The sequence below is a fragment of the Malaclemys terrapin genome, chromosome 23, assembly GCF_027887155.1.
Source record: "Malaclemys terrapin pileata isolate rMalTer1 chromosome 23, rMalTer1.hap1, whole genome shotgun sequence".
Lineage (NCBI taxonomy): Eukaryota > Metazoa > Chordata > Testudines > Emydidae > Malaclemys > Malaclemys terrapin.
In genome coordinates, this window is record NC_071527.1 from 3,914,264 (window position 1) to 3,938,244 (window position 23,981).

Consider the following 23,981-nt stretch of genomic DNA (forward strand, 5'->3'; position numbering starts at 1 on the left):
GTTTGGTGCCAGGCCCCAGTGCCACAGTACATGGGAGGGACTCCGGGGTGGGGCTTGGGTTTAGTTGCCATGACGTGCGGATCTCCTGTGCGCACACTTCCAGCGCAAGGTCAGACTCTTTGCTGCTCCCCAGGGAGGCAAAGCTGCCGCCTCCAGGGAGTGGTGGCTGGCCTCGGGCAAGGCAGCCTAGCCCTTGGGAAGAATGAGAGCAGGAGCCGGAGCTGCAGCCCAAGCAGGAGGAGCCGGTCCCTTTTGCTGAGGTGCAGGAGGATAAAGGTGAGCAAAGGACGAGGGTGGAGCACCCAGAGCCCAAGTCTGCCCTTTGCAGGAGGTGAGGAGGACAGACACATTCGGCTGCTTTCATGCTGGCCCAGGCCCCGGTGATATGGCAGCACCAGGGGTAGCCAATATTCCCCCCTTCCACGGGGATCACAGAGCCAAGCAGCATCCAGGGACCCCAATACTCCCTGACCTAGCTCTGGGGCCGGGGAGGGGCCGGTGGTTCCCTGCCGAGGGAGAGGGGAGTGAGATCAGCGGTCCCTAGACAGACGGACCCCCTCACCTGCAGGGCTACAGCCCGGCAGAGGGTGCAGGTTTAATGCTGTGGATGGCCACCAGACGTGGTTGGTGGGTTCTGGGCCGGAGGCAGTGTTTATTCTAGGAACTCGGCCCCTAGTCCCTGCAGGGGCCGAGTCGCTCCCTGTGAGTTGTGCCCGGCTGGAGGAAGTCTCCGATGAATCTCTCCTTGCGGACGCCTGATCAGGTGGGTGACTCAGAGATCCAGCCCGCTCTCAGTTGAGGTCGGGGTGTTGTGAGATTGTTGCAGGAGGTCTGTGCGTGCTGCTACAGGGGATGCATCGTCCCGGTGGATCAGTGCCAAGGCAAAAGGTGGCAGGTGATAGAGACAAAGAGGGGCCGGGGCGGAGCGGGGACTGGGTGCTCAGATGAGATGTGGGAGGAGATCGGGGCTGAGCGGAGGAGCAGCTGTTGGGGACTCAGGAGCCAGGCAGCATCTTGACCCAGCATGTGTCCCAGGTGCCCACCCTCCGAGAAGTGGACAAAACACAGGGTCCCGGATCGAGGGGAGTTTCTATGTTTTGTGAGGTTCCGATTTGGACCCAGACCAATTTAAGTGGAATGGTGTTCCCTTGGGGACCTGGCAGCCTGAAACTGACATGATCCTTGTCAGTTTCACATCTGCAATCCCAGAGCCCCCCCAGGCACACTGCCTGAGCACCCCCGCATTTCCAGACACTGGGCCGGCTTGCTGCTCAGGCTCAGAAAGCCAGCTGGCCGGGAGTAATGAACCCAGAAGCCCTGGCTTGGACTGGCTTTCCTCCAGCTCTGCAGCAGGGAGCCTGAAAGCCATGGATACAATCACAGACCCTGGAAGACCGGGGACCCCCACAGCCCTTCCAGAAACCAGGCAGGTGCCATCAAAGCCCTGCCTGTGATTGGCTGAAAATTCAAGGAACGCAAGGTGGTTCTGCAAATCATTTTGGTTTTGCTGAATGGGCAAAAATTCCTGCCTAGCTCCAAACCTACCTGTTCTGTTGCCCCCCCAATTCCCCGCTGGCCCCCAGCAGCCCACTTCTCCATGAACCAGGCGGATACCGATCCATAGGAACAAAGCAATGGTCACACTGGCTCAGAACTGAAGTCCATTGAACCCAGGGACCTGTCTGACAGTGCCTGGCACCAGACGCTTCTGAGGCATTTGCAAGAACTCCCGCCCCCCCCCCCCCCCCGTCAGCTGATATGGGATAAACCAGCCCCCGCCCCAAATTCTGTCTCTCGCTGGTGTCTAATAGAGATTAAAGCAGGTGGGTTTATGTCCCTTCCAGAATCTGCCAGCATTAACTAGCCTAACACTTGTTACCCATTGCAATGTCCAGTCCTGCTTTGAATGCTTGGCCTCAGACAGTCATGTGGCAAGGAGTTCCACAGTCCAACCACATGTCGTCTGCAATAAGTATTTCCTTGGATGTGCAGAGAGCTTTGTGGGGGCAGGAGCCGGCTCTGCGCGGGCAGGAGCCGGCTCTGCGCGTGCCCCTTGCTCGCTGCCAGCCCTAGCGGGGACTCCTGCGTCATAGGCAGGCTGCTTATTCTGGGTCACCTCACACAGATCGGACGTGCCGCCTCACCATGAAGCTCCTCCCCAGGACACAAGAGCTGCAGCTTTGCCTAGGCATGGCCGTGGGGCTTGCCGTAGGATTTACCTTCATCTACGCCTTCAGGACAGAGCAGAGCACGTCAGCGGTGGTGCAAAGAACCCACAACTCCTATCCCCGCCAAGGTGAGGGATGGACACAGTCTTTAATGCCACAGCTGACCCCTCCCCCCAGACCTGGGTCAGGGAAATCCCCCTCCCAGGGTTGTTCGGGCAGATTTCACTGGTCCTGGGGAATGTACAGAGGCAGTGAAGCCCAGTGGGTAGAGCACTGGTCAGGGAGTCAGTAGTTTTATCAGCATCTCTGCCACTGGCCTGACGGGTGACCTGGGGCAAATGCCTGCCTCTCGCTGAGCCTCGGTTCCTCCATCTGCAAAATGGGGCTAAGGCTGGTGCCCTCAGTGACCAGGCAGAGCTCCGTAAGAGCTAGGCAGCGTTCCTAGTGTGCAAAGGGACAGGAGCCAGGCACCGGTGCAAGGCGAGGAATCTCTGCCAGTCTCCCAGGGGTGCCGTGCAAGGGGCGGCAAGTGAAAGTCCTTGGGATGGGCACCAGGGAGTGAACCAGGCTCTGTAGCCGGGACTGTCCCACTTGCCTCCATCACAGAGGAGGTTGTAATGCAGCCAGCCTGGCCGAACGGCCATTACGTGGGAGTGGGGGGATGGAAATGGCAGAGTTCCTGTGCTGGGAAATAAATCGGGCCCTACCAAATTCACAGCCATGAAAACTGCTCCACAGATGGTGAAATCTGTTCTGTGCTTTTACCCTGCACTATACAGATTTCACAGGGGAGACCAGCGGTTCTCAAACTGGGGATCCTGACCCAAAAGGGGGTCACAAGATTATCGTAGGGATTCGCGGTATGGCCACCCTTACTTCTGCACTGCCTACAGAGCCGGGTGGCTGGAGAGTGGCAGCTGCTGGGTGAGTGCCCAGCTCTGAAGGCAACAGCACAGAAGTAAGGGTGGTAACACCATACCAGGCCACCCGCACTTCTGTGCTGCGGCTAGAGGCACCTGTGACGGGATCCCCGGGGCGCAAACCTGGGACTGCTGTGCCCCTTTAATTCTCTCACAATGCCTTGCTAATGACAAGCAGCAAACCCCTCCAGGTGCTGTGATCACTCAGCCCCACCCACAGCTACATTGCACAAATGCTCCCTGAGCCACTCGTGAATATCACGGAGAAAGGCACCAGCCAAATCCCCCCAGCTCCCAGCACTGTACCCCAGGAATATCCCATCTTGCACTGCCCAAGACGAGCAGTGCAAATGTATTTATTGGTTCACCACTTCATCAATGGAAAGTGGACATACACCAGCCTTTGCAAACCTGAGAAGATTTACCAAACACTTCAGGCAAACTCACTGGTAAATAGGGTTACCATACGTCCGGATTTTCCCGGACATGTCCGGCTTTTTGGGCCTCAAATCCCCGTCCGGGGGGGAAATCCCAAAAAGCCGAACATGTCCGGGAAAATAGGGAGGAGCTGGCGGCGTGGGGCCCGGGGGCCGGCGGGAGCCGCTCGGTTGGGGGGGCCAGACTGGGCCGTGCCTCCTCCCCCCACCCCACCCCCAGCTTACCTGCTGCCTGTTTCAGGCTTCCTGCGAATCAAATGTTCGCGGGAAGCAGGGGAGGGGGCGGAGTTGGGGCGGGGACTTTGGGGAAGGGGTGGAGTTGGGGCGGGGCCGGGGCCCCGTGGAGTGTCCTCTTTTTGGACACTCAAAATATGGTAACCCTACTGGTAAAGATAAACAGTAAAAGGACTTTGACTACAGAAGATAGATTATAAGTGATAAGCAAAATGGTCAGAGTTAGTTACCAAAAGAAAAGATAACCACCAAGATAGAGGAGGAACTTTGTCACACTGGATTACGCAGGTTCTCTCACCCCACTGGATATTGCAGTTCATAATACGCAGGTTTCACCCTTGAAATCTGGGCCAGTCTCCTCTGTATTTTCCACTGCATGCATCTGATGAAGTGAGTTTTAGCCCACGAAAGCTTATGCTCAAATAAATGTGTTAGTCTCGAAGGCTTGGTCCACGCTGGGGCGGGGGATCGATCTAGGAAACGCAACTTCAGCTACGAGAATAGCGTAGCTGAAGTCGACGTTTCCTAGATCGGACTAAGTTTACTTACTGCGGGTCCACGCGGCGCAGGCAAGCTCCCCCGTCGACAGCGCTTCCTCCTCTCGGCGAGCAGGACGTCCGCAGTCGATGGGGGAGCGCTTCTGGGATCGATTTAGCGCGTCCAGATGAGACGCGCTAAATCGATCCCAGAAGATCGATCTCTACCCAGCGAATCGGGCGGGCAGTGTGGACCTAGCCTAAGGTGCCACAAGGACTCCTGTTTTTGCGGATACGGACTAACACGGCCGCTCCTCTGAAACCTTTCCTCTTGGAGTCCTCAGTCGTCTGAGCGTCCTTGTTGCTTGCAGCACAGGTGGGGGAGGGAGAAAGGCCGAGCATGGGCCCCCTGTGTTGTGTTTTATACCCTCAGGGCAAGTCTTCGCTGGCAACGTTAACCCCACCCCCACGAGGGGAATAGCTCCCGGCGCTGGTGCACTGTTGACATTGGCTCTTTACAGCGCTGAAACTTGCAGCACTCGGGGGGGCTGAGAGTGCCGGGGTAGACAAGCCCCCTAAGTCCGTGTGCTTGGAGACCACAAGTCCAGGCACGTCTGGGTGGGCTGCTGAGGCTCCAGGCCAGGTTGAGCAATTCCCTTAGCGTGGCGGATGGCGGTGAGTCACTGAATTGGAGCTCCCTTGCAGGACAATGGTTGTGTGACATCCGCCCGGGCGGTGGTTACTTTCCTTGCGGTTGTTGCTGGCAAGCAAAAGATTCTCCAACTTACTGACAACCGTACAACACAATCGCATAACTTCATATGCACTAATGAGATACATATTGTGACAAGGTGGGTCCTGCGCTTATTGGCGGGTTTGCTCGCCTCAGAGATTGACGGCAGCCCTCGTTTGGCCACTTTTGCCAGCGGCTCAAACCTGCCACTCACTCAGCTCACCTCATCACTGGCCAGCCTGGGGAAAGGAAGGAGTAGGGTTACCATATTTCTACAAGCAAAAAAGAGGACACTGGGGGGGGGGGGGGAGGAGCCCACTCTAGCCCTGCCCCTGCCCCACCCCCATCCACTCCCTCCCACTTCCCACCCCCTGATTGCCCCCCTCAGAACCTCCAATCCCCCCGCTCCTTGTCCCCTGACTGCCCCCTCCTGAGAATGCCCTACGACCCTACCTGTCCCCTGACTGCCCTGACCCTTATCCACACTCCCTCCCCATATTCACACCCCTGCCCCCAGACAGACCCCCAGGGACTCCCATGCCCTATCCAACTGCTCCCTGCCCTCGATAGGGCCCCCAGAACTCCTGACCCATCCAACCCCCTCTGCTACCTGCCTGCCTCGACCCCTCTCCACACCCCTGCCCCCCTGACAGCCCCCCCAGAACCCCAGACCCATCTACCCCCCCCTGCTCCCTGTCTGTCCCAACCCCTCTCCACACCCTTGCCCCCCTGACAGCCCCCCCCAAACTCCCGACCCATCCAACCCCCCCCTCCCTGTCCCCTGACCAGGGCCAGCTTTAAAGAGCCCAGGAATCGGGCTGCGCTCCGGCCGGGGTTGCGGGGCTCGGGGCCAGGCCGGGGGTGCTGGAGCCAGGGGTGCTGGGGCCCGAGCCAGGCCAGGTCCGGGCCAGGGGTGCTGGGGCCCGAGCCGGGGGTGCTGGGGCCGCCGGGCGCCGCTCGGCCAAGGCCGCGCCTCCCTGGAGCTCTCCTCCTCGCGCCCCTCCGCCCCAGCTTACCTGGGGCTGCCTCCCGCCTGCCCCTGCTTCTTTTCACACTTCCCGCAAAGATCTGATTGGCGGGAAGCAGGGGAGGGGGAGGAGCAGGGGGCGGAGCGTTCAGGGGAGGGGAGGAGGGGGAAGACAGCTGTGGGGCTGGATAGCGTGGTAAGGCTGCAGGGGATGGGGGGAGCCGGGAAGGGGCTTTGGCTGCCTAGCGGCACTTGGCCGCTGCTTTTCTATCTATAAATAGCCGACCGGGGGGGAAATCCCGGACATTTTTAGAAATCCCCCCCAGACAGCTATTTATAGACCAAAAAGCCAGACATGTCCGGGGAAATCCGGACATATGGTAGCCCTAGGAAGGAGAACAATCCTCACAGTCTCTGCTGATCCACCTAGTGGGTCAGGGGACAGGCCAGGGACCTTCCCTTCTGGTGAGACCCACAGTCCAGGTCAATTCCTCTTGTATCCAGCAGGGAGTTGGGAGGAACCCAGGTCCGCCCTCTACTCCAGGTTCCAGCCCAGGGCCGTGCGGATCACATCAAACCTGTGTGACAGCTACAACTCCCTGGGCTACTTCCCCACGGCCTCCTCCCAACACCTTCTTTATCCTCACCACAGAACCTTCCTCCTGATAGTGTCTGTACTCCTCAGTCCCCCAGCAGCACCCCCTCTCACTCCTTGTGGGCCCCTCACTGACTGAAGTGAGGTCCTTTTTAAACCAGGTGCCCTGATTAGCCTGCCTGCCTTAATGGAGTCTATCAGCTTCTTAATTGGCTCCAGGTGCCCTGATTAGCCTGCCTACCTGCCTTAATTGGTTCCAACAAGTTCCTGATTGTTCTGGAACCGCCCCTGTTACCTTACGGAAAAGGGACCTGCTTAATCTGAGGCTAATATATCTGCCTTCGATAGCTCAGTGCTTTGAGCATTGGCCTGCTAAACCCAGAGTTGTGAGTTCAATCCTTGAGGGGGCCACTTAGGGATTTGTGGCAAAATCAGTACTTGGTCCTGCTAGTGAAGGCAGGGGGCTGGACTCAATGACCTTTCAAGGTCCTTTCCAGTTCTAGGAGATAGGATCACTGTCCTGTAGCCATCTGGCCTGACCCTGTCACAATAGTTAGCTAGAGCAATGGCTTTCAGCAGATCATAACCTTTCCCCACTACCTCACACAGCCTGCCTTATATGCAAGATCACAATTATATATAAATGAGGAATATGGGGGTTACAGGTGCTCCCCCAAGATATAGAATGTCACATCTCCCCCCTTAGAGGGTTAATCACTGACAATCCCGAAGGCAGTTTGTGTTATGGTTCTTTTGGCATCCAGCCATCAAGGCCATGAGGTGGCGTGCCTCAGTTTCCCCCTTCACACAGCAAACCAGATTTGTTATGGTTTTTCTGTTGTGGTGAGGTTTAAATCTGTTTACAGGTATTAACTGAGAAGCAGCGTTCTCATAAAAATGTCTTGCTATTACAGGTGTCCCCAATTACCATTTCTAGCGTGTCCCAAGGCTCTGCCCCAAAATTGTGCATAATGGATCTTCTCACAAGGTTTAACACTGGTATCAAAATTCTTATCCCAAGACTTAACATTAATATCGGCATGTTTATATCAGCTGGGCTGATACCACGGCCTCTGTTCCGAGAGCCTGGTTGGAGGTTGGTTTGTTCATTACGCATGGTGTCCTTTGACTCCCTCCCATGTAATCAGTCCCTGGCTTTTCTTTCCCTCCCTCCAGTGTTCCCTTCTGCCTGGGTTCTTATTTTAAGCATGTTTCTTGGATTTTGGTACCTCAGGGTCTGGCAAGACAGGGATTCAGGGGGATCCTGCACGTGGGTTGGCCCTTTGGCAGGGCCGGCTCCAGGCACCAGTCTGGCAAGCAGGTGCTTGGGGCGGCCACTCCAGAGAGGGGCGGCACATCCAGCTATTCGGCGGACGGTCCCTCACTCCCGCTCGGAGCGAAGGACCTCCCGCCGAATTGCCGCCGCAGATCCCGATCGTGGCTTTTTTTTTTTTTTTTTTTGGCTGCTTGGGGCGGCCAAAACCCTGGCGCCGGTCCTGCCCTTTGGGGAGCCGTCTCCCAACCCCAGGACTGTACAAATGCAAAACATCCAGCTCCCTTTTTGAAGTTAACCTGTGTTTCCCCCCTTCCCAGCACTGAGTCCTTCCCTACCCCCTTTTCCCAGAGGGCTGTTATCTGTGCTCGCTGGGCTAGGTGCGTTTACCCTTTGATCAGATTCACGCTTTCCCATAACTGCGCTCTGTGTCTCACCAGCCTGTGGCAAAACACTCCCCTTTTCTGTCAGTTGGGTCATTTATAGTCTGGGAAATTACCACCTGGCCATTTCCTGGTTCTAACTCCTCTCTTATCACAGGCATGGGAGCTGCATCTTGATTTAAAGAGACACAGTTACTTTCCAAAAACTGATCAGAAATAGCATCCCAAAAAACTGGGACCTGGATTGGGGAACCCTCCGCCACCCCTTTCTCTATCCCTGAGAAGTCAGCTGTGTGGCTGCTCCCCTCCAGGAGGTCGATTACACCGTTCCCTCTTAATACCTGGGTCACAGGCTGAGTGCCTGGGTGCACAGATGTTGACCCAGCCATTCAGTCCTGGGCATCCTCTCCCGAGTGACCACTGAGGAGTCATTCCTGTACCCCCACTATTCCTTCCCCAGTTTCCTCCTCTGGGCCCTCTTCTAAAACACCTCTCTCTGTGCTCCCTAGGAAGGGATCTGTCTCTCGTTCAGCTGCAGAACTCTGCCAGCTATCAACTGGGATAGTTTCCTTAATCACTGACAACCCCTCTCCTGCTCCCGATCTTGAGGGCATGCTGCCTTCTGCTGGAAAGGAGCTAGTCTCGGCCCCTCCCATACTTGGAAGCACCCTGCTTCCCTGTGTTAGAGTCACAGGAATCCTCACTCACCTGAGTGGTTTCTGAGATCCCCTGTCTCTTCTCTGGGCTCCCCTCTGGGACACGTTGCTCTCTGCCCCCTAGTGCCGGGTCTGTCTCTGGTTCATCTGCAACCTGCTGGCAGCTAACAGTTCTCTCCGGGACAGGCATAACACCCCCATCCCTTCCTGGTGTGGCGTTGCCTCTACCTGCAATGTAGGAGTTGGTCTCAGCCAGCCCCCCGCCCCCCCGGGAAGCATGTGGCTTCCCCCAGTTGCAGAGGAGTCAAAGAGACTCTCCCCTATTCCCTCAGCAGTTCCTGAGACCTTCCCCTTTCCCTCTGGGCTCCCAGCACAACACTCCCTCCTGCCTCAGGCAAATACTTTAACCTGAGCGACACGGAAAAAATCCTTATCCAGAAGCAGTTTGACTAGGAGTTGTTCCATTACCCCCACGGTCAAAACATTTTCCAAACCTTCCCACTCCACATGGATATTAGCTAGTGGGACAAGGAATCTGCTTTCGCCCACCCCCACCATCTCTGCCCTTTGGCCCCGTAATACACTAGCCTTTGGGACCACACTCTGCTTAACCAGAGATATCTGGGCCCCTGTATCCTTCTGCCCCAAGCATTCCCCGCCATTCATTCTGACAACCTTAACGTGCTTCCTATCCGGTTCTGCTAATCTCACAAAACCAGCGTGATCGGTTTCAATGGCCTGGGGGTTTCTGTGTGGCGGACGGCAGAACTAACACGAGCTATTCTTTGCCTTCTTCCTCCTAGCACAGGGCATTTATTTCTCAGGGGATCAGCGGCATTTCACGGCTGGTCCCTTTTGGGCTCTTCTGTTTTTACAGGATATTTGGGCTGAGGGTTAGAGGAATGGTTTTGGGGAGGTCAGTGCCCAGCCACTCTCCTTTTTGCTAGAGATAAAACGGGATCCTCCTTCCCCACCGGGTTTAAACCCCTCTTTTGGTGGTTTGCTTTCAATAGACACCTGGGTCCGTTCCAAGGCATCAGCGAGAGATGTCGCCTCCACCACAGACTTTACATCTTTGTCCCATAGACTCTGCTTTCCATCAGCCTGACACAGGCCTAGGAAATGTTCTTGAGGAACCGGAGCAAACATCCCCTCAAAGCTTGTAAAACTTCTGCCCCTCACCCACTTGCCCATCAAATCTTTCATTTTTTTCTCCTATTTCCCATTACTCAGACCAATATCCCTCTTAAGATTCCTAAATTTAACTCTCTATATGTCCCAACTAGAAAGGGAAGGGTAACAACCCTCCTGTGTACAATGCTATAAAATCTCTCCTGGCCAGAGGCACCAAAATCCTTTCCCCTGTAAAGGGTTAAGAAGCTCAGGTAACCTGGCTGACACCTGACTCAAAGGACCAATAAGGGGACAAGATACTTTCAAATCTTGGGGGGAGGGCTTTTGTTTGTGTGCTCTTTGTTTTTGGTGGTGGTCGCTCTTAGGACTAAGAGGGACCAGACGTCAATCCATGCTCTCCAAATCTTTCTGCACAAGTCTCTCATATTTCAAACTTGTAAGTAACAGCCAGGCAAGGCGTGTTAGCTTTATCTTTGTTTTCTCAACTTGTAAATGTTCCTTTTTCTAGAGGTTTACCTCTATTTGCTGTAACTTTGAACCTAAGGCTAGAGCGGGGTTCCTCTGTGCTCTTTGAATCTGATTATCCTGTAAAGTTATTTTCCATCCTGATTTTACAGAGATGATTTTTTACCTTTTCTTTTAATAAAATTCTTCTTTTAAGAACCTAATTGATTTTTTCATTGTTTTAAGATCCAAGGGTTTGGATCTGTGTTCACCAGGGCTAATTGGTGAGGGGATATTCTCAAACCTTCCCAGGAAAGGGGGTGTAGGGGTCTGGGGGAAATTCTTCTCAAGCCTGCCCAGGAAAGGGGGTTTAGGGATGTGACAGTGCTGCCCGTGGGAGCCAGCTGAGGTCACTCAATTGGTGAACTGCAAACAAACCGGGGTAGACAAACCCCAAACGCTGGTGGATGTTCCAATACTTAGATTTGCCACCCAGCACAAAGCAGCTTCTACGGTATCTCACTGGTTACTCAGAAATCCAAACAACGCAGTTCCCTTAAAGTGCCCAGCCTCAGGCCTCCGTCCAGACACACCTGTCAGATATGATGATATTACTGAAAATCTTATCTCATCATATAAAAGAAAAGGTTCTTCCAACCCCAAAGGATCAGCCACACACCCAGGTCCAATTATAACTTAGATCTTACCCAAAATACACGCTATAGCCAATTCTTATTAACTACGCTAAAATTTATTAAGCAAGAAAAGAGAGAGAGTGTTTGGTTAAAAGATCAATATACATACAGACTAGAATTCAATTCTTGAGGTTCAGATACGTAGCAGAGGGGAGCATGTAGTTGCCAAAAGTCCTTTTAGAAATAGTCCATAGGTTATAGTTCAATGTCCATATTCAGGGTGGCTCCAGTCAAAGACTGGGTATCTCAATCCTTGTGGCTTAAGGTTTTCCCCCTCTTGAAACCCAAGCAGATCTGAGATGCAGCAGGATCATGTCCCAGAGTTCTTGTACATTTCCAGCAGCCTTTCGGCCTGAGAAAACAATAGGCTTAACTCTCCTTCCAAACATCCTGGCAATTAGCACAGGGTAATTTATCCATTAAACAGTTCAGATCCAGGTTACCACGACCTTCAAAGAGACATATAAACAATAATACTATTTCACTCAAGTATCATCATAAATGTTAATATTCCTTTTTTGATGTTTGAATTTAAAACTATAGCAACAGACAAGACTTGTTTGCTTGCAACACAAGCCCTGAGCAAACATCTACCCTTTTACCTCTAACAATGCAGACTTGCATTTCAAAGCTCTGTTCATTTACCTATCTTCCTAACCAGTTTCTACAGTTCACTCATGGGTCAGGTCAGTCTGAGTTAATTAACTCTTTCTGGCCCTGTCACCTTTCAATGAAATACTATTTTACACTCGTAACATCACAAGGGACTTGGGAGATATTTGGGGAAAGGCAGAGTTCCAAGTGGCTCTCCATAAATATTTGGTTAAAACACTTGGTGGTGGCAGCGTATTTTTAACCTAACCTGGTAAAAATAAGCTTAGGGGGTCTTTCATGCGGGTCCCCACATCTGTACCCTAAAGTTCAGAGTGGGGAGGGAACCTTGACACTATATTTCAGTGGGAATCAGAAACCTTTGCAAAACAGTGTTTTTGAATTTACAATAGTCTAAAGCAGGGGTCGGCAACCGTTCAGAAGAGGTGTGCCGAGTCTTTATTTATTCACTCTAATTTAAGGTTTTGCGTGTCAGTCATACATTTAAACGTTTTTAGAAGGTCTCTTTCTATAAGTCTATAATATAGAACTAAACTACTGTTGTCTGTAAAGTACATAAGGTTTTTAAAATGTTTAAGAAGCTTCATTTAAAATTAAATTAAAATGCAGAGCCCCCCGGACCGGTGGCCAGGACCCGGGCAGGGTGAGTGCCACTGAAAATCAGCTCACGGGCTGCCTTTGGCACGTGGGCCATAGGTTGCCTACCCCTGGTCTAAAGCATCTTCAATAGGCATTTCACTGAACACATTCAGAGCTTTACCAGTTAATTTTGCAGTCAGGGTAGGAACTCTCTTATCACCAGGGATTTCATGCACTGCTCACGGCCTTTCCACGGTGGTCAGATATTCAGCCAGATCATCTACCTCGCTGTATGCAGGACACAAGTGGTCCCAATTGTGGATTTTTGGAGGGATGGGAATCGCTGGGGTCGGTGAGTTCTGGTTCTGCTTCTCTAGCAGATTCAGGAGGTGTTCACTCTCTTTCTCTTTCCTTCTCCTTTAGCTACAGTTCTTTCAGGTCAATCATTGAATATCAGGGTTGGAAGAGACCTCAGGAGGTATCTAGTCCAACCCCCTGCTCCAAGCAGGACCAATCCCCAACTCAATCAGTTGCAATAGTCTCTGGTGCTCTCTCTCTCTTTTTCTGCGACCTGCAGTCTAAAAAGCTGCAGTCTAAAAAGCTAAAGTCTAAAAAGCTTCACCGCCTTCACTCATTTTCCGGCTTTTCTGTCCCTACTTCCCTTTCCCGAAAGAAGCAAACAGAAAATAACAAACCGGTAGCCACCTCCTGACTGTCCTTAGCCACCCCCCTTAAAGCCTCCCGTACAATCTTTACACCCGTGTATGAAATGCAAATCTTGCTCAGTACAACAAGCTGTGTATTTCACCCCGCTCGCTTCGCCACTGTGATGGGATCCCCGGGGTGCACCAATATGCCCCCTTTTCTCTCCTGGGGTGTAGAGTATCCGAGCAGCGCTGCCTTCGGAGCTGGACTCCCGGCCAGCAGCCACCGTTCTCCGGCCGCCCAGCTCTGAAGGCAGCACCGCCGCCAGCAGCAGCGCAGAAGTAAGGGTGGCAATATGCTACCCCTCTACAATAACCCTCCCCCCTCCCCACACACACACACACAACCCATTTTGGGGTCAGGACCCCCACAGTTACAGTACAGTGACATTTCAGATTTAAATAGCTGAAATCATGACATTTACCATTTTAAAAATCCTCTGACTGGGAAATTGGTAGGGCCCTAGAAATAAGGCGTTGCCCTTCTGTTCCCAGTGGAGGACAATTCGACTGCGGCCGAGCTGTTCAGCAAGGTGCGGATCCTGTGCTGGGTCATGACGGGCCCCAGCAACCTGGAGACCAAGGCCCGGCACGTCCAGGCCACGTGGGCGCGGCACTGCAATGTGGTGCTGTTCATGAGTTCGGTGCGGGACGACGGCTTCCCCACCGTGGGGCTGGATGTCAAAGAAGGCCGGGACCAGCTGTACTGGAAAACCATCCGGGCCTTCCAGTACGTCCACCAGCACCACCTGGAGCAGGCCGACTGGTTCCTCAAGGCGGACGATGACACCTTCGTGGTGCTGGCCAACCTGCGCTGGCTGCTGGCCAACCACACGCCTGAGGAGCCCGTCTACTTCGGGAAGCGCTTCAAGCCCTTCGTCAAGCAGGGCTACATGAGCGGCGGGGCCGGCTACGTCCTCAGCAAGGAGGCCCTGAGGCGCTTCGTGGAGGGCTTCAGGACCCAGGTGTGCACTCACACCAGCCCGGTGGAGGACCTGGAGCTGGGCAAGTGCATGGAGAAGATGGGGGTGCAGGCGGGGGACTCCCGGGACACCAAGGGGCAGGAGACCTTCCACCCCTTCCCCCCAGAGAGGCACTTGATGGAGAATCTCCGGCTTGATCACTATTATCCCACCTACTCCTTCTACCCCATCCTGCTGGTGAGTGTCCGGGAGTCCCGGCTCAGGGCGGGAGTGGGAGGCAGCCGACAGGTGGGTGGCCCGGTCAGAGGAATACTGGGCCTCGTAGCTCTTAAGACCAGACCGTCATGGTCCCATGATTCCCAGCACTGTTCTTGGCTCCGCCCACCAGCCCGGCTCCGCCCACTCACTACAGATGGTGCTGATGCTGCTGTGTGGATGCTGTGGGGCTCGATGCCCTGCTCTGTCCTCCCACTCCCCCCCAGTGCTGGCGGGGCCACACGAGCCTGCTGCAGCCTTGGCCAACAGATCTGGGTCTGCTGGCTCATGCGTTTAGATCAAGCGGTCCTGGGTTTGATCCCCATGACCCAGCCGGTCGGCTTCAAGGCCAGTGGGGACCCCCATGAGCCACGTGCTGAACCTCTGCTTAACCCAGGCCGGAGAAAGTCATCCAGCGGTTGAGGTGTGCACCCCTTCGCAGGCCCTTGGGGGCAGGATTCTGTCTCTTACTGCGGTCCAGATCACCTGTTTCCCCCACTTATAAGCTCTCCGACCCCCGGGGCAGGTTTCTTTCCTAGCACAGTCGGTTGAATTCACATAGTCGTGTTCTCTAGCAGGGCTGAGCCACCATCTCTCCATCGGGGCGTTGTCTGAGCTGTGCTCCGTGTGACGGAGCCGTTTCTAAACCCCTGATAAAGGGTTCACAACAGCAGACCCGGCCTTTGAATAAATAGCGATGCCAATATTAGCACCACCAACACGCGTCTCGTAACGCTGAGGCGCTTCTAACCACCTATCACTCACGGCAGGAACTTGGTTATAACATAAACGAATCCTTTATAGCCAGACCCTTAATAGGCTGTAAGAGCCAGTAGCGTGACTAATGGTCCCTCTTAGTCACCGGCTCGTTAGGGTAAAACATTTCTGCCTTGCTGGGCTTTCTCCAGACCGGGCTGTGAGTGTATTAAACATAAGAACGGCCACACTGGGTCAGACCAACGGCCCATCTAGCCCAGTATCCTGTCTTCCGACAAGTATCAGGGGGTAGCTGTGTTAGTCTGTATCTACAAAACCAACAAGGAGTCTGGTGGCACCTTAAAGACTAATAGACTGATTTGGGCATAAGCTTTTGTGGGTAAAAACCTCACTTCTTCGGATGCATAGAGTGAAAGTTACAGATGCAGGCATTATATACTGACACCTGGAGAGCAGGGAGTTACTTCGCAAGTGGAGAACCAGTGTTGACAGGGCGGATCCGATCAGGGTGGATGTGGTCCACTCCCAACAATAGATGAGGAGGTGTCAATTCCAGGAGAGGAAAAGCTGCTTCTGTAATGAGCCAGCCACTCCCAGTCCTTATTCAAACCCAGATTAATGGTGTTAAATTTGCAAAGGAATTTTAGTTCTGCTGTTTCTCTTTGAAGTCTGTTTCTGAAGTTTTTTTGTTCAATGATAGTGACTTTTAAATCTGTGATAGAATGACCAGGGAGATTGAAGTGTTCACTTACTGAATTCTGTATGTTACCATTCCTGATGTCCAATTTGTGTCCATTTATTCTTTTGCGGAGGGACTGTCCGGTTTGGCCAATGTACGTGGCAGAGGGGCATTGCTGGCACATGATGGCATATAGAACATTAGTGGATGTGCAGGTGAATGAGCCCTTGATGGTGTGGCTGATGTGGTTGGGTCCTCTGATGGTGTCACTAGAGTAGATATGGGGACAGAGTAGGCAACGAGGTTTGCTACAGGGATTGGTTCCTGGGTTGGTGTTTCGGTGGTGTGGTGTGTAGTTGCTGGTGAGCATTTGCTTCAGGTTGGGGGGTTGTCTGTAAGTGACACCACACCACAGAAACACCAACCCAGGAACCAATCCCTGTAGCAAACCTCGTTGCCTACTCTGTCCCCATATCTACTCTAGTGACACCATCAGAGGACCCAACCACATCACCCACACCATCAAGGGCTCATTCACCTGCACATCCACTAATGTTCTATATGCCATCATGTGCCAGCAATGCCCCTCTGCCATGTACATTGGCCAAACCGGACAGTCCCTCCGCAAAAGAATAAATGGACACAAATCGGACATCAGAAATGGTAACATACATAAGCCAGTAAGTGAACACTTCAATCTCCCTGGTCATTCTATTACAGATTTAAAAGTCACTATCATTGAACAAAAAAACTTCAGAAACAGACTTCAAAGAGAAACAGCAGAACTGAAATTCCTTTGCAAATTTAATACCATTAATCTGGGTTTGAATAGGGACTGGGAGTGGCTGGCTCACTACAGAAGCAGCTTTGCCTCTCCTAGAATTGACCCCTCCTCATCTATTATTGGGAGTGGCCCACATCCACCCTGATCGGATCCGCCCTGTCAACACTGGTTCTCCACTTGCGAAGTAACTCCCTGCTCTCCGTGTGTCAGTATATAATGCCTGCATCTGTAACTTTCACTCTATGCATCCGAAGAAGTGAGGGTTTTACCCACGAAAGTTTATGCCCAAATCAATGTTAGTCTTTAAGGTGCCACCGGACTCCTTGATGGTTTTGTCTTCCGCCAGTGGCCAATGCCAGGTGCCCCAGAGGAAATCCATAGGCGGGCACACGGGGTGTGCCGGGTGTGCTGTGACACACCCTAATGCCCTGAGCTCCGGCGGGGGCCGAGTCTCACACACACAGAACAGCCTTAGGGTTAGTTGTGGGCGGGAGTGCGGGGCTATCAGCAGCAGCACAGACCCTGCTTGCCTAGGGCTGTCCCGCTCCTCTTGGGCTGGGGGCCGTGGCGTCCACGTGTATGGCTGCTCCCTGCCAGCCAGGCTCCACTCCGGCCACAGCAGGTGACCCAAGGGAGCCCAGCTATGCTAGGGCTGGGTGCAGTGGGAGAAGCTCCAGATACCGGCAGGAGTCATGCGGGGGTGGGGGAAGAGAAACCCCAGACGGGGCTGGAGCCACGTGGGGGGAGGGAGTGGGGGTGGAGAAGAAGCCCGGACCCCAGCAGGAGCTGCATGGGAGCGGAGGAGCCACACCGGGGCAGGGAGGAGAAGCCCTGGACCCTGGGCAGATGATATGGGGTTGAAGTCCCCGTCTCGGAAGCCCCAGCCACCCTAATGGCAAAAGTTGCAGGGCTAAAGCCCTGACCCCACTCTGTGTGGAGCTGGCCTGAGCCCCTCTGTCTCCCATCCCACCTGTGGAGCTGGGGCTGCGTGCTTCTGTGGGGCAGTGTTTGGCTCCGCGGGAAGGCTAGGACCCTCATCTCATGGTAAGGGGGCCAGGGGGGTTGGATAAGGGGTGGGGGCAGTCAGGGGACAAGGAGCAGAGTGGGTTGGATAGGGGGTGGAATCCCAGGGGGGTGGTTAGGGGCAGGGGGTCTCTGGAGGGGGCAGTCAGGGAGCAGGGGGAGTTGGATGGGGCATGGGAGTCCCATGGTCTGTCAGGGGGCAGATAGGGGTCAGGGCAGTCAGGGGACAGGGAGCAAGGAAAGTCTTGGGGGGGGCAATTTGGGGGGGTCTTTGGAGGCGGTGGTCAGGGGACAAGGAGCTGGGGGGGTTGGATGAGTCAGGAGTTCTGGGGGGCTGTCAGGAGGCAGGGGTTGGAGAGGGGTTAGGGGAGGCAGGGAGCAGAGGGGGTTGTATGGGTCAGGAGTTCTGGGGGTGGCCTGTCAGGGGGTGGGGAGCGGTTGGATAGGCGTGGCAGTCCCGGGGGTCTGTCTGGGGGCGGGGGTGTGGATAAGGGCCGGGGCAGTCAGGGGACAGGTAGGGGGTAGGGTTCTAGGGAGGCAGTCAGGGGACAAGGAGCAGGGAGGTTTAGATAGGGGGAGGGGTTCTGGGGGGCAGTTAAGGGCAGGGGTCCCAGGAGGTGGTAGTCAGGGGACAAAGAGTAGGGGGGGTTGGGGTTCTGAGGGGGGCAGTCGGGGTGGGAAGTAGGAGGGAGTGGATGGGGGCAGGATGGGGGTGGGGCTAGGGCAGGGTGGTGCTCCGTGGGTGCACACCCTAATGAAATGGGCTGCGCACACCTATGAAGTGATCCATCCCCTGTTGCCCATTCCCAGGCACCACACCCAGGGGCGACTCCAGGCACTGGGGCGGCAAGCCGCGGGGGTGGCCTGCTGGTCGCCGGGAGGGCGGCAGTCGGGCTGCCTTCAGTGGCATGCCTGCGGGAGGTCCGCCGGTTCCGCGGCTTTGGCGGCAAGTCAGTGGCGGGTATGCCGAAGGCATGGGATCGTCGGACCTCCCGCAGGCGCGCCGCCAAAGGCTGCCTGACTGCCATGCTTGGGGCGGCAAAATACATAGAGCCGCCCCTGACCACACTAGCAAGTGACATGGGAGTGGGGGGTTGACCTGTAATCTGATGAGGTTCAACAAGGACAAGTGCAGAGTCCTGCACTTAGGACGGAAGAATCCCAGGCACTGCTACAGGCTGGGGACTGACTGGCTAAGCAGCAGTTGTGCAGAAAAGGACCTGGGGATTACAGTGGACGAGAAGCTGGATATGAGTCAGCAGTGTGCCCTTGGTGCCAAGAAGGCCAACGGCATATCGGGCTGTATTAGTAGGAGCATTGCCAGCAGATCGAGGGAAGTGATTATTCCCCTCTATTCGACACTGGTGAGGCCACACCTGGAGTATTGCGTCCAGTTTTGGTCCCCCCACTACAGAAGGGATGTGGACAGATTGGAGAGAGTCCAGTGGAGGACAACGAAAATGATCAGGGGGCTGGAGCACATGACTTATGAGGAGAGGCTGAGGGAACTGGGGTTGTTTAGTCATCAGAAGAGAAGAGTGAGGGGGGATTTGATAGCAGCCTTCAACTACCTGAAAGGGGGTTCCAAAGAGGATGGATCTAGACTGTTCTCAGTGGTGGCAGATGACAGAACAAGGAGCAATGGTCTCAAGTTGCAGTGGGGAGGTCTAGGTTGGATATTAGGAAACCCTATTTCACTAGGAGGGTGGTGAAGCACTGGAATGGGTTACTTAGGGAGTGGTGGAATCTCCTTCCTTAGAGGTGTTTAAGGCCCGGCTTGACAAAGCCCTGGCTGGGATGATTTTGTTGGGGTCGGTCCTGCTTTGAGCAGGGGGTTGGACTAGATGGTCTCTTCCAACCCTCATCTTCTATGATTCTATGTAATGTCTTTGGCCCTAAAGGGACCCCCTTTCCCCACGTGCTGTGCCTCTCCCTGCACGTCTGCGCATTGGGGCATGAGGGTTTGGGGGGGACGGACTTGTGACTGGCAGCGGCTTGGGGCAGGGTAGCGTCAGTTGCTACCCTTGGGGTGTAGCCAGGGTGGGTCCAAGGCCGCCCCGCTGACTCTGGGTGGAATGCAGCCCCCGGGCCCAGCTGGCCTGAGCTTGGTTCGGTCTCGTCCCCACAGGGTGCCCAGAGCTGCTCGGATTTATCCATCTCCTTCCACTACGTCAGCCCGGAGGAGATGTACCTGTTGGAATACTGGAGCCGACACCTGCGCCCGCACGGATACCAGCCCCGCTACCAGCCAGCTCTAATGGCCTGGAACCGCACAGCGCCCAAGGAGGGGTGACTGGCAGGGGCTCTGCAGAAGGACACCAGCGAAAGGGGCTGAACCCCAAGGACCGGGTTACACCGGCGGCGCTTTAGAACCAATGCGAGATGCTCGGTGCCTGGACCCACGGTGCCAGGGGGTATATAAAGGCAACAGAGGGGAGGGAGGGGGTATTTGGCGCTGGAGCGTGAACTCAGAGCAGAGATATGGGTTGCGGGGGCTCTCAGGCAGGGCACCTCCGTGGGTTTGGGGGGAGGGTGTTCTTGGGCACAACCCCTGAGGGAGTTTGGGGAGCCCCCAGCTAAGGGGGGGCAGATCCTGTCTACATATAAGGTGTCCAATCATCATTACAAACCTCCCTTCTCTTTAGCTACCGCTGGGTGAAACGAGGGTTTGTCCTTGGGGGGGGGGAGCCCACTGCACTGATCATAGGGGGCGGGTGTGGGCCTCTCAGCGATGGGGGATCGAGCCAGCTGGCGGACACATCCCCAGGACAGGCAGCGTGTATCCCGGTGGCCTTCCTTAGGGGCTGCCAGGCTGTGGGGCCCATTCGGGCCACGGGCTCTCTGCTGACCCAGTCCCCAAGGGAGCAGGTGCTGCTAACGGGAAGGCTCCGTTTCCCGTCAGCCCCCACCCTGTCCCTGCCAGTCTGCCCTTTGCTGCCTGAGCTGGCAGGCCCCTCTGCCCACTGCCCATGGGGATGCCGGGGCAGCGCCAGCGTGCGCTAACCTCGGTGCCTGCGAGAATCCACTCGCTGGCCGCTCTGGGGCCCCGTCGGCGAATTCCCAGCTGCTCCCGCCAAGGCCATAAGCGACCGGGGGAGGCTCAGGACACGGTGCCTGGTTCCAGCAGGGGGAAAGGCAGCGACCCAAGCCCTGCCCCCACCCCACGGCAGCTTCAGAACCCCCCTGCCACCCTTCCGATTTTCTCTGCTCGGGCCACGCGGGGCTGCGGGTGGTTCCTGCTGCTCGGCCACGGAGCCCACGGCACGAAGCTGAGTCCGCGCCTCCCACAGCTTCGCTGGGACACTTCCCTGTGGGCAACCAAACCGCTGCTGCAGAGAGAGCTACAGGGGTCCTGTTCCCCCCCCATCTCCCCTGCCTGATGCCCCCCGCAGCCCCTGCTTGCTCTGCAGGAAGGGTCGCGCCCGGCAGAAATAACCAGGCACACGCTACAGCTCTAAATCGGACATTGTTACGTACTTACAGTTACAATCCAAGAGATTAAAATGCTATACACGGCCACTGGTGTCAGTGCCGGCTGGCCATGCCCCCCACCCCCCCCACACACACGCCCCTCCGCCCCGATCCAGCCACGCCCGGGGGACCCAGGCTGCTTCCTCCCCCAGCCTCCCAGACCCCCACTTCGCTGCCAACGTCCGCTACCCGCCTCCCAAGGGGTAAAGCCATTGCGATGCCACGCAGGCCGGTCAGTGACCTCCCCCCGGTTCAGACCGGTTGCCCCGAACCCTGGAGCCTACGGCAGCGCTGGTGGTTGGAGGGACGGGGCAGCGTCCCTGCCCCCTAGGCCTGGCTCTGGCCCCCCGGGGCCACCGCAGAGAGGGAGGGCAAGACTTCCTTTGTGCAACACGGTAGCCAGACATTCATGAACTGAGCCGCTCAGCTGGTTTGGAAGACCGGGGGGAGCTGGGGGCCGATTGCGGGCCCAGCGGAGAGCAATGGAGCTCTCGGCCCTCTAAACTCACGGTCGGGCCCAGCCACTGGCCTGGACCCCCCGGCCCCCGAAGATCAACCCCCGCCCAGGCCTGAAATTAAAGCAAGAAACAGCGGGAATGGCTTTCAACGCAGCATGGGGGGTAACGTGCCAGCCAGTGCCCCAGGCAGCGGCAGGGATGGCCGATTGGTATGTGTGTGTCTGCGGGGGTCTGTAGTACCCTGATCACGTATCGAAATAAAGCCTGACACCACGTCACTCACAACAGCCACTTTCGGAGGCCTCGGCCGGGGCCACACAACACCGAAGGGCCACGCGTGCCCTGTAAACAGTGTGCCGGGGGAGCTGCCAACCCAGCCTCGTCGAAGAGACAGCGAGCGGGAGGGAGGGAGATTTCTGGCATGAGCCAAATGCTCGGAGAAGCAAATAAATTAAAACAGGGTCCCGAGAGGAGGCTAGGAAAGGGCGGTCGGTGGGGCAAGGGGACGGGGACTTTGTACAACAGGAATGGATTGAAAGCTGGGCCTGGCGCTAAGGAGGCGCTGTGCCAGCTCCTGGATGGATGACCCAAGGGCGGGGGGTGTCAATGCCCCGTGCCAGGCAGCCCCCCCTCCCTCGCCCGGGCCTGCGAAGGGATACTGCTTTTCAGAGAGGTGCTGGCTTGGAGGGGCGGGCGTGGGGCAGCCCAGCGCCTCTGGCTGGATTTGGAGCATGAAACAGGGCGCAGGCTGGCAAAGGGGTGGGTGGGTTGGCGCCTCTATCTGGGGTGGGGAGGGGGGAGGTGACCCTGCTGGTAAATAACGAGGGAACACCTGCTCTGCATCGCTGCCTGAGCCATCCAGGGACCACCTTTGCTACAGCAGGGAGAACCCAGGCGTCCTGACTCCCAGCCCCCACCAGCTCCCACGCCCCTCCCAGGGCTGGGGATAGAACCCAGGCGTCCTGGCTCCCAGTCCGCACTCCCCCGCTCTACTCATTGGACCTCACTCCCCTCCCACAGCCATGATACAACCCAGAGGTCCTGACTCCCAGCCCCCCACCCCTTTAACCCATCAACCCCCACTCCCCTCCCAGAAACCCCAGTGGAACCCCGGTGTCCAGCCCCACACGCGCAAGGGGCTGGCTGAGGGCCCCACTCCCACACGCCGCACAAAACGGTAGCAAGGAGACTGTCGCCCTCTGGTGTCTGCGCAGGGCCAGTGTACCTAGTTGGGAGCCCCCAGCTGCATGGGGTGGGGGCACAGCCGTGTTCCCCTCCCCCCGCCCCCGCCATGGTGGAGACAGAGAGCAGGGGAACGGGATGAACTGCTTCCCCTCCCCCCCTTCATGGAATGGGAGGGGGCGCACAGGGACTGGAGGTTCAGGGCTGTGGCAGCTGGATTGGGGGTGGGGGGGCCCATCACCCCCACCCCCGCTAACGTCAGCCCTCTCCCCTTGCTGCAGGGCCTTGTCTATCCAGGGGCAGGTTGGGAACCCAAACACCTTGGCACAACACTGAGCACGTTTCACCGTCAAAGCTCATTACGGACAGGAACGAAGGATCCCTCCCCACCCCGGCCGTGTCCTTAAACCCCACTGGAAGGACGGGAGGGTGCGGCCCGCGGGGGTCACAGGGCAAGTCAGTGACAGACCTGGGAACAGAACCCAGGAGTCCTGGCTCTCGGCCCTGTGCTCTGACCACTAGACCCCCCACTTCCCTCCCAGAGCCAGGAACAGAACCCAGGAGTCCTGGCTCCCGGCCCTGTGCTCCGACCACTAGACCCCACTCCCCTCCCAGAGCCAGGGACAGAACCCAGGAGTCCTGGCTCCCGGCCCTGTGCTCTGACAAAGCTGCCTCTCTTTGTCCTGCGTGTTCCCATCCCCTGCCCAGCCACGCAGGAGGCCTTGGGAAGATGTGCTGGCGCAGTAGGGAGGGGCAGCAGGGGCCCTGAGGAGACAGGGACAGAACGGGCCCCACAGCAGGGGCTGAGTAATAAATAGAGCATCAAAAATACAAATTGTCCGACAGTGGCCAGAGGATGGGGACGCCCGGCGTCCTGCCCAGCCAGCACCCAGGGGTGGCCTCACCTGGGCACCCGCCTCGCCAGCCGTGCCCGGAAAAGCTGGGCCCGTTGGGCCGAACGTCCCTTCAGCGTCCGGCAGGTACGGCCCGCGCAGGACGGGCCTGCCACTGGAGTTGTCCCCTGGCCACCCCCGCGTCCTTCCCCTCCAGCCCTGCGTCAGGCTCGGGCTCCGGCGCACCCGGTCCAGGTGGCCCGAGGCAGGCCGCAGCCCGCTGGGGAGGGCTCTGCAGAGGGCCGAGGCGTTGGCAGTCTCCCCCCGCTCTGGGCTGAGCCCCGAGGCCCCGCACGGGGCAGTCCAGCGGGGCTGGCTGGCTATACCAGGGCGGTCCGAGTGTCACACCGTCCCATGCTGGCGGTGCTGCTTTTCCGGCGCAGGCCGGGCGTGGCGACGGTGCCGTGGCCCTCGCTGGGGCAGCCGTGCTGCAGGAGGATCTCGGCGCACTCCTGGCTCCCGGCTCGCCTGGCGTAGAAAAGGGCCGTGTGGCCCAGCGCGTCTCGGGCCTTCACGTCAATGCCGTACTGCGGACAGAGAGGCGGGGATGAGGGGCGCGGCGCCGGACCAGAGCTAGCCTGCCCCA

General features: G+C 56.6%; 2 protein-coding genes across 6 annotated transcripts in view; one reads left to right on the forward strand and one right to left on the reverse strand.

Annotated features, from left to right (window-relative positions):
- Positions 1-142: 142 nt before the first annotated feature.
- On the forward strand, positions 143-20,910 carry LOC128828411 (glycoprotein-N-acetylgalactosamine 3-beta-galactosyltransferase 1-A-like). 2 transcript variants are annotated; one of them, XM_054013083.1, is made up of 4 exons: positions 143-276; positions 2,126-2,296; positions 13,506-14,170; positions 19,520-20,910. In XM_054013083.1, exons 2-4 carry the CDS (start codon positions 2,146-2,148, stop codon positions 19,682-19,684), a joined length of 981 nt encoding a protein of 326 aa, XP_053869058.1. In that variant the 5' UTR covers positions 143-276; positions 2,126-2,145; the 3' UTR covers positions 19,685-20,910. The 2 variants fall into 2 exon arrangements, with proteins under 2 accessions (XP_053869058.1, XP_053869059.1); XM_054013084.1 differs by lacking the exon at positions 143-276 and adding an exon at positions 408-763.
- The window catches only part of AGAP2 (ArfGAP with GTPase domain, ankyrin repeat and PH domain 2), a 58,142-nt gene continuing 54,999 nt past the window's right edge, over positions 20,839-23,981 (reverse strand). For all 4 annotated transcript variants that reach the window (XM_054013082.1, XM_054013081.1, XM_054013079.1 and 1 more), the window contains one exon: positions 20,839-23,922. In XM_054013082.1, the coding sequence (XP_053869057.1) occupies positions 23,716-23,922 (207 nt within the window). In that variant the 3' untranslated portion in view covers positions 20,839-23,715. The remainder of the gene's footprint in view (positions 23,923-23,981) is intronic.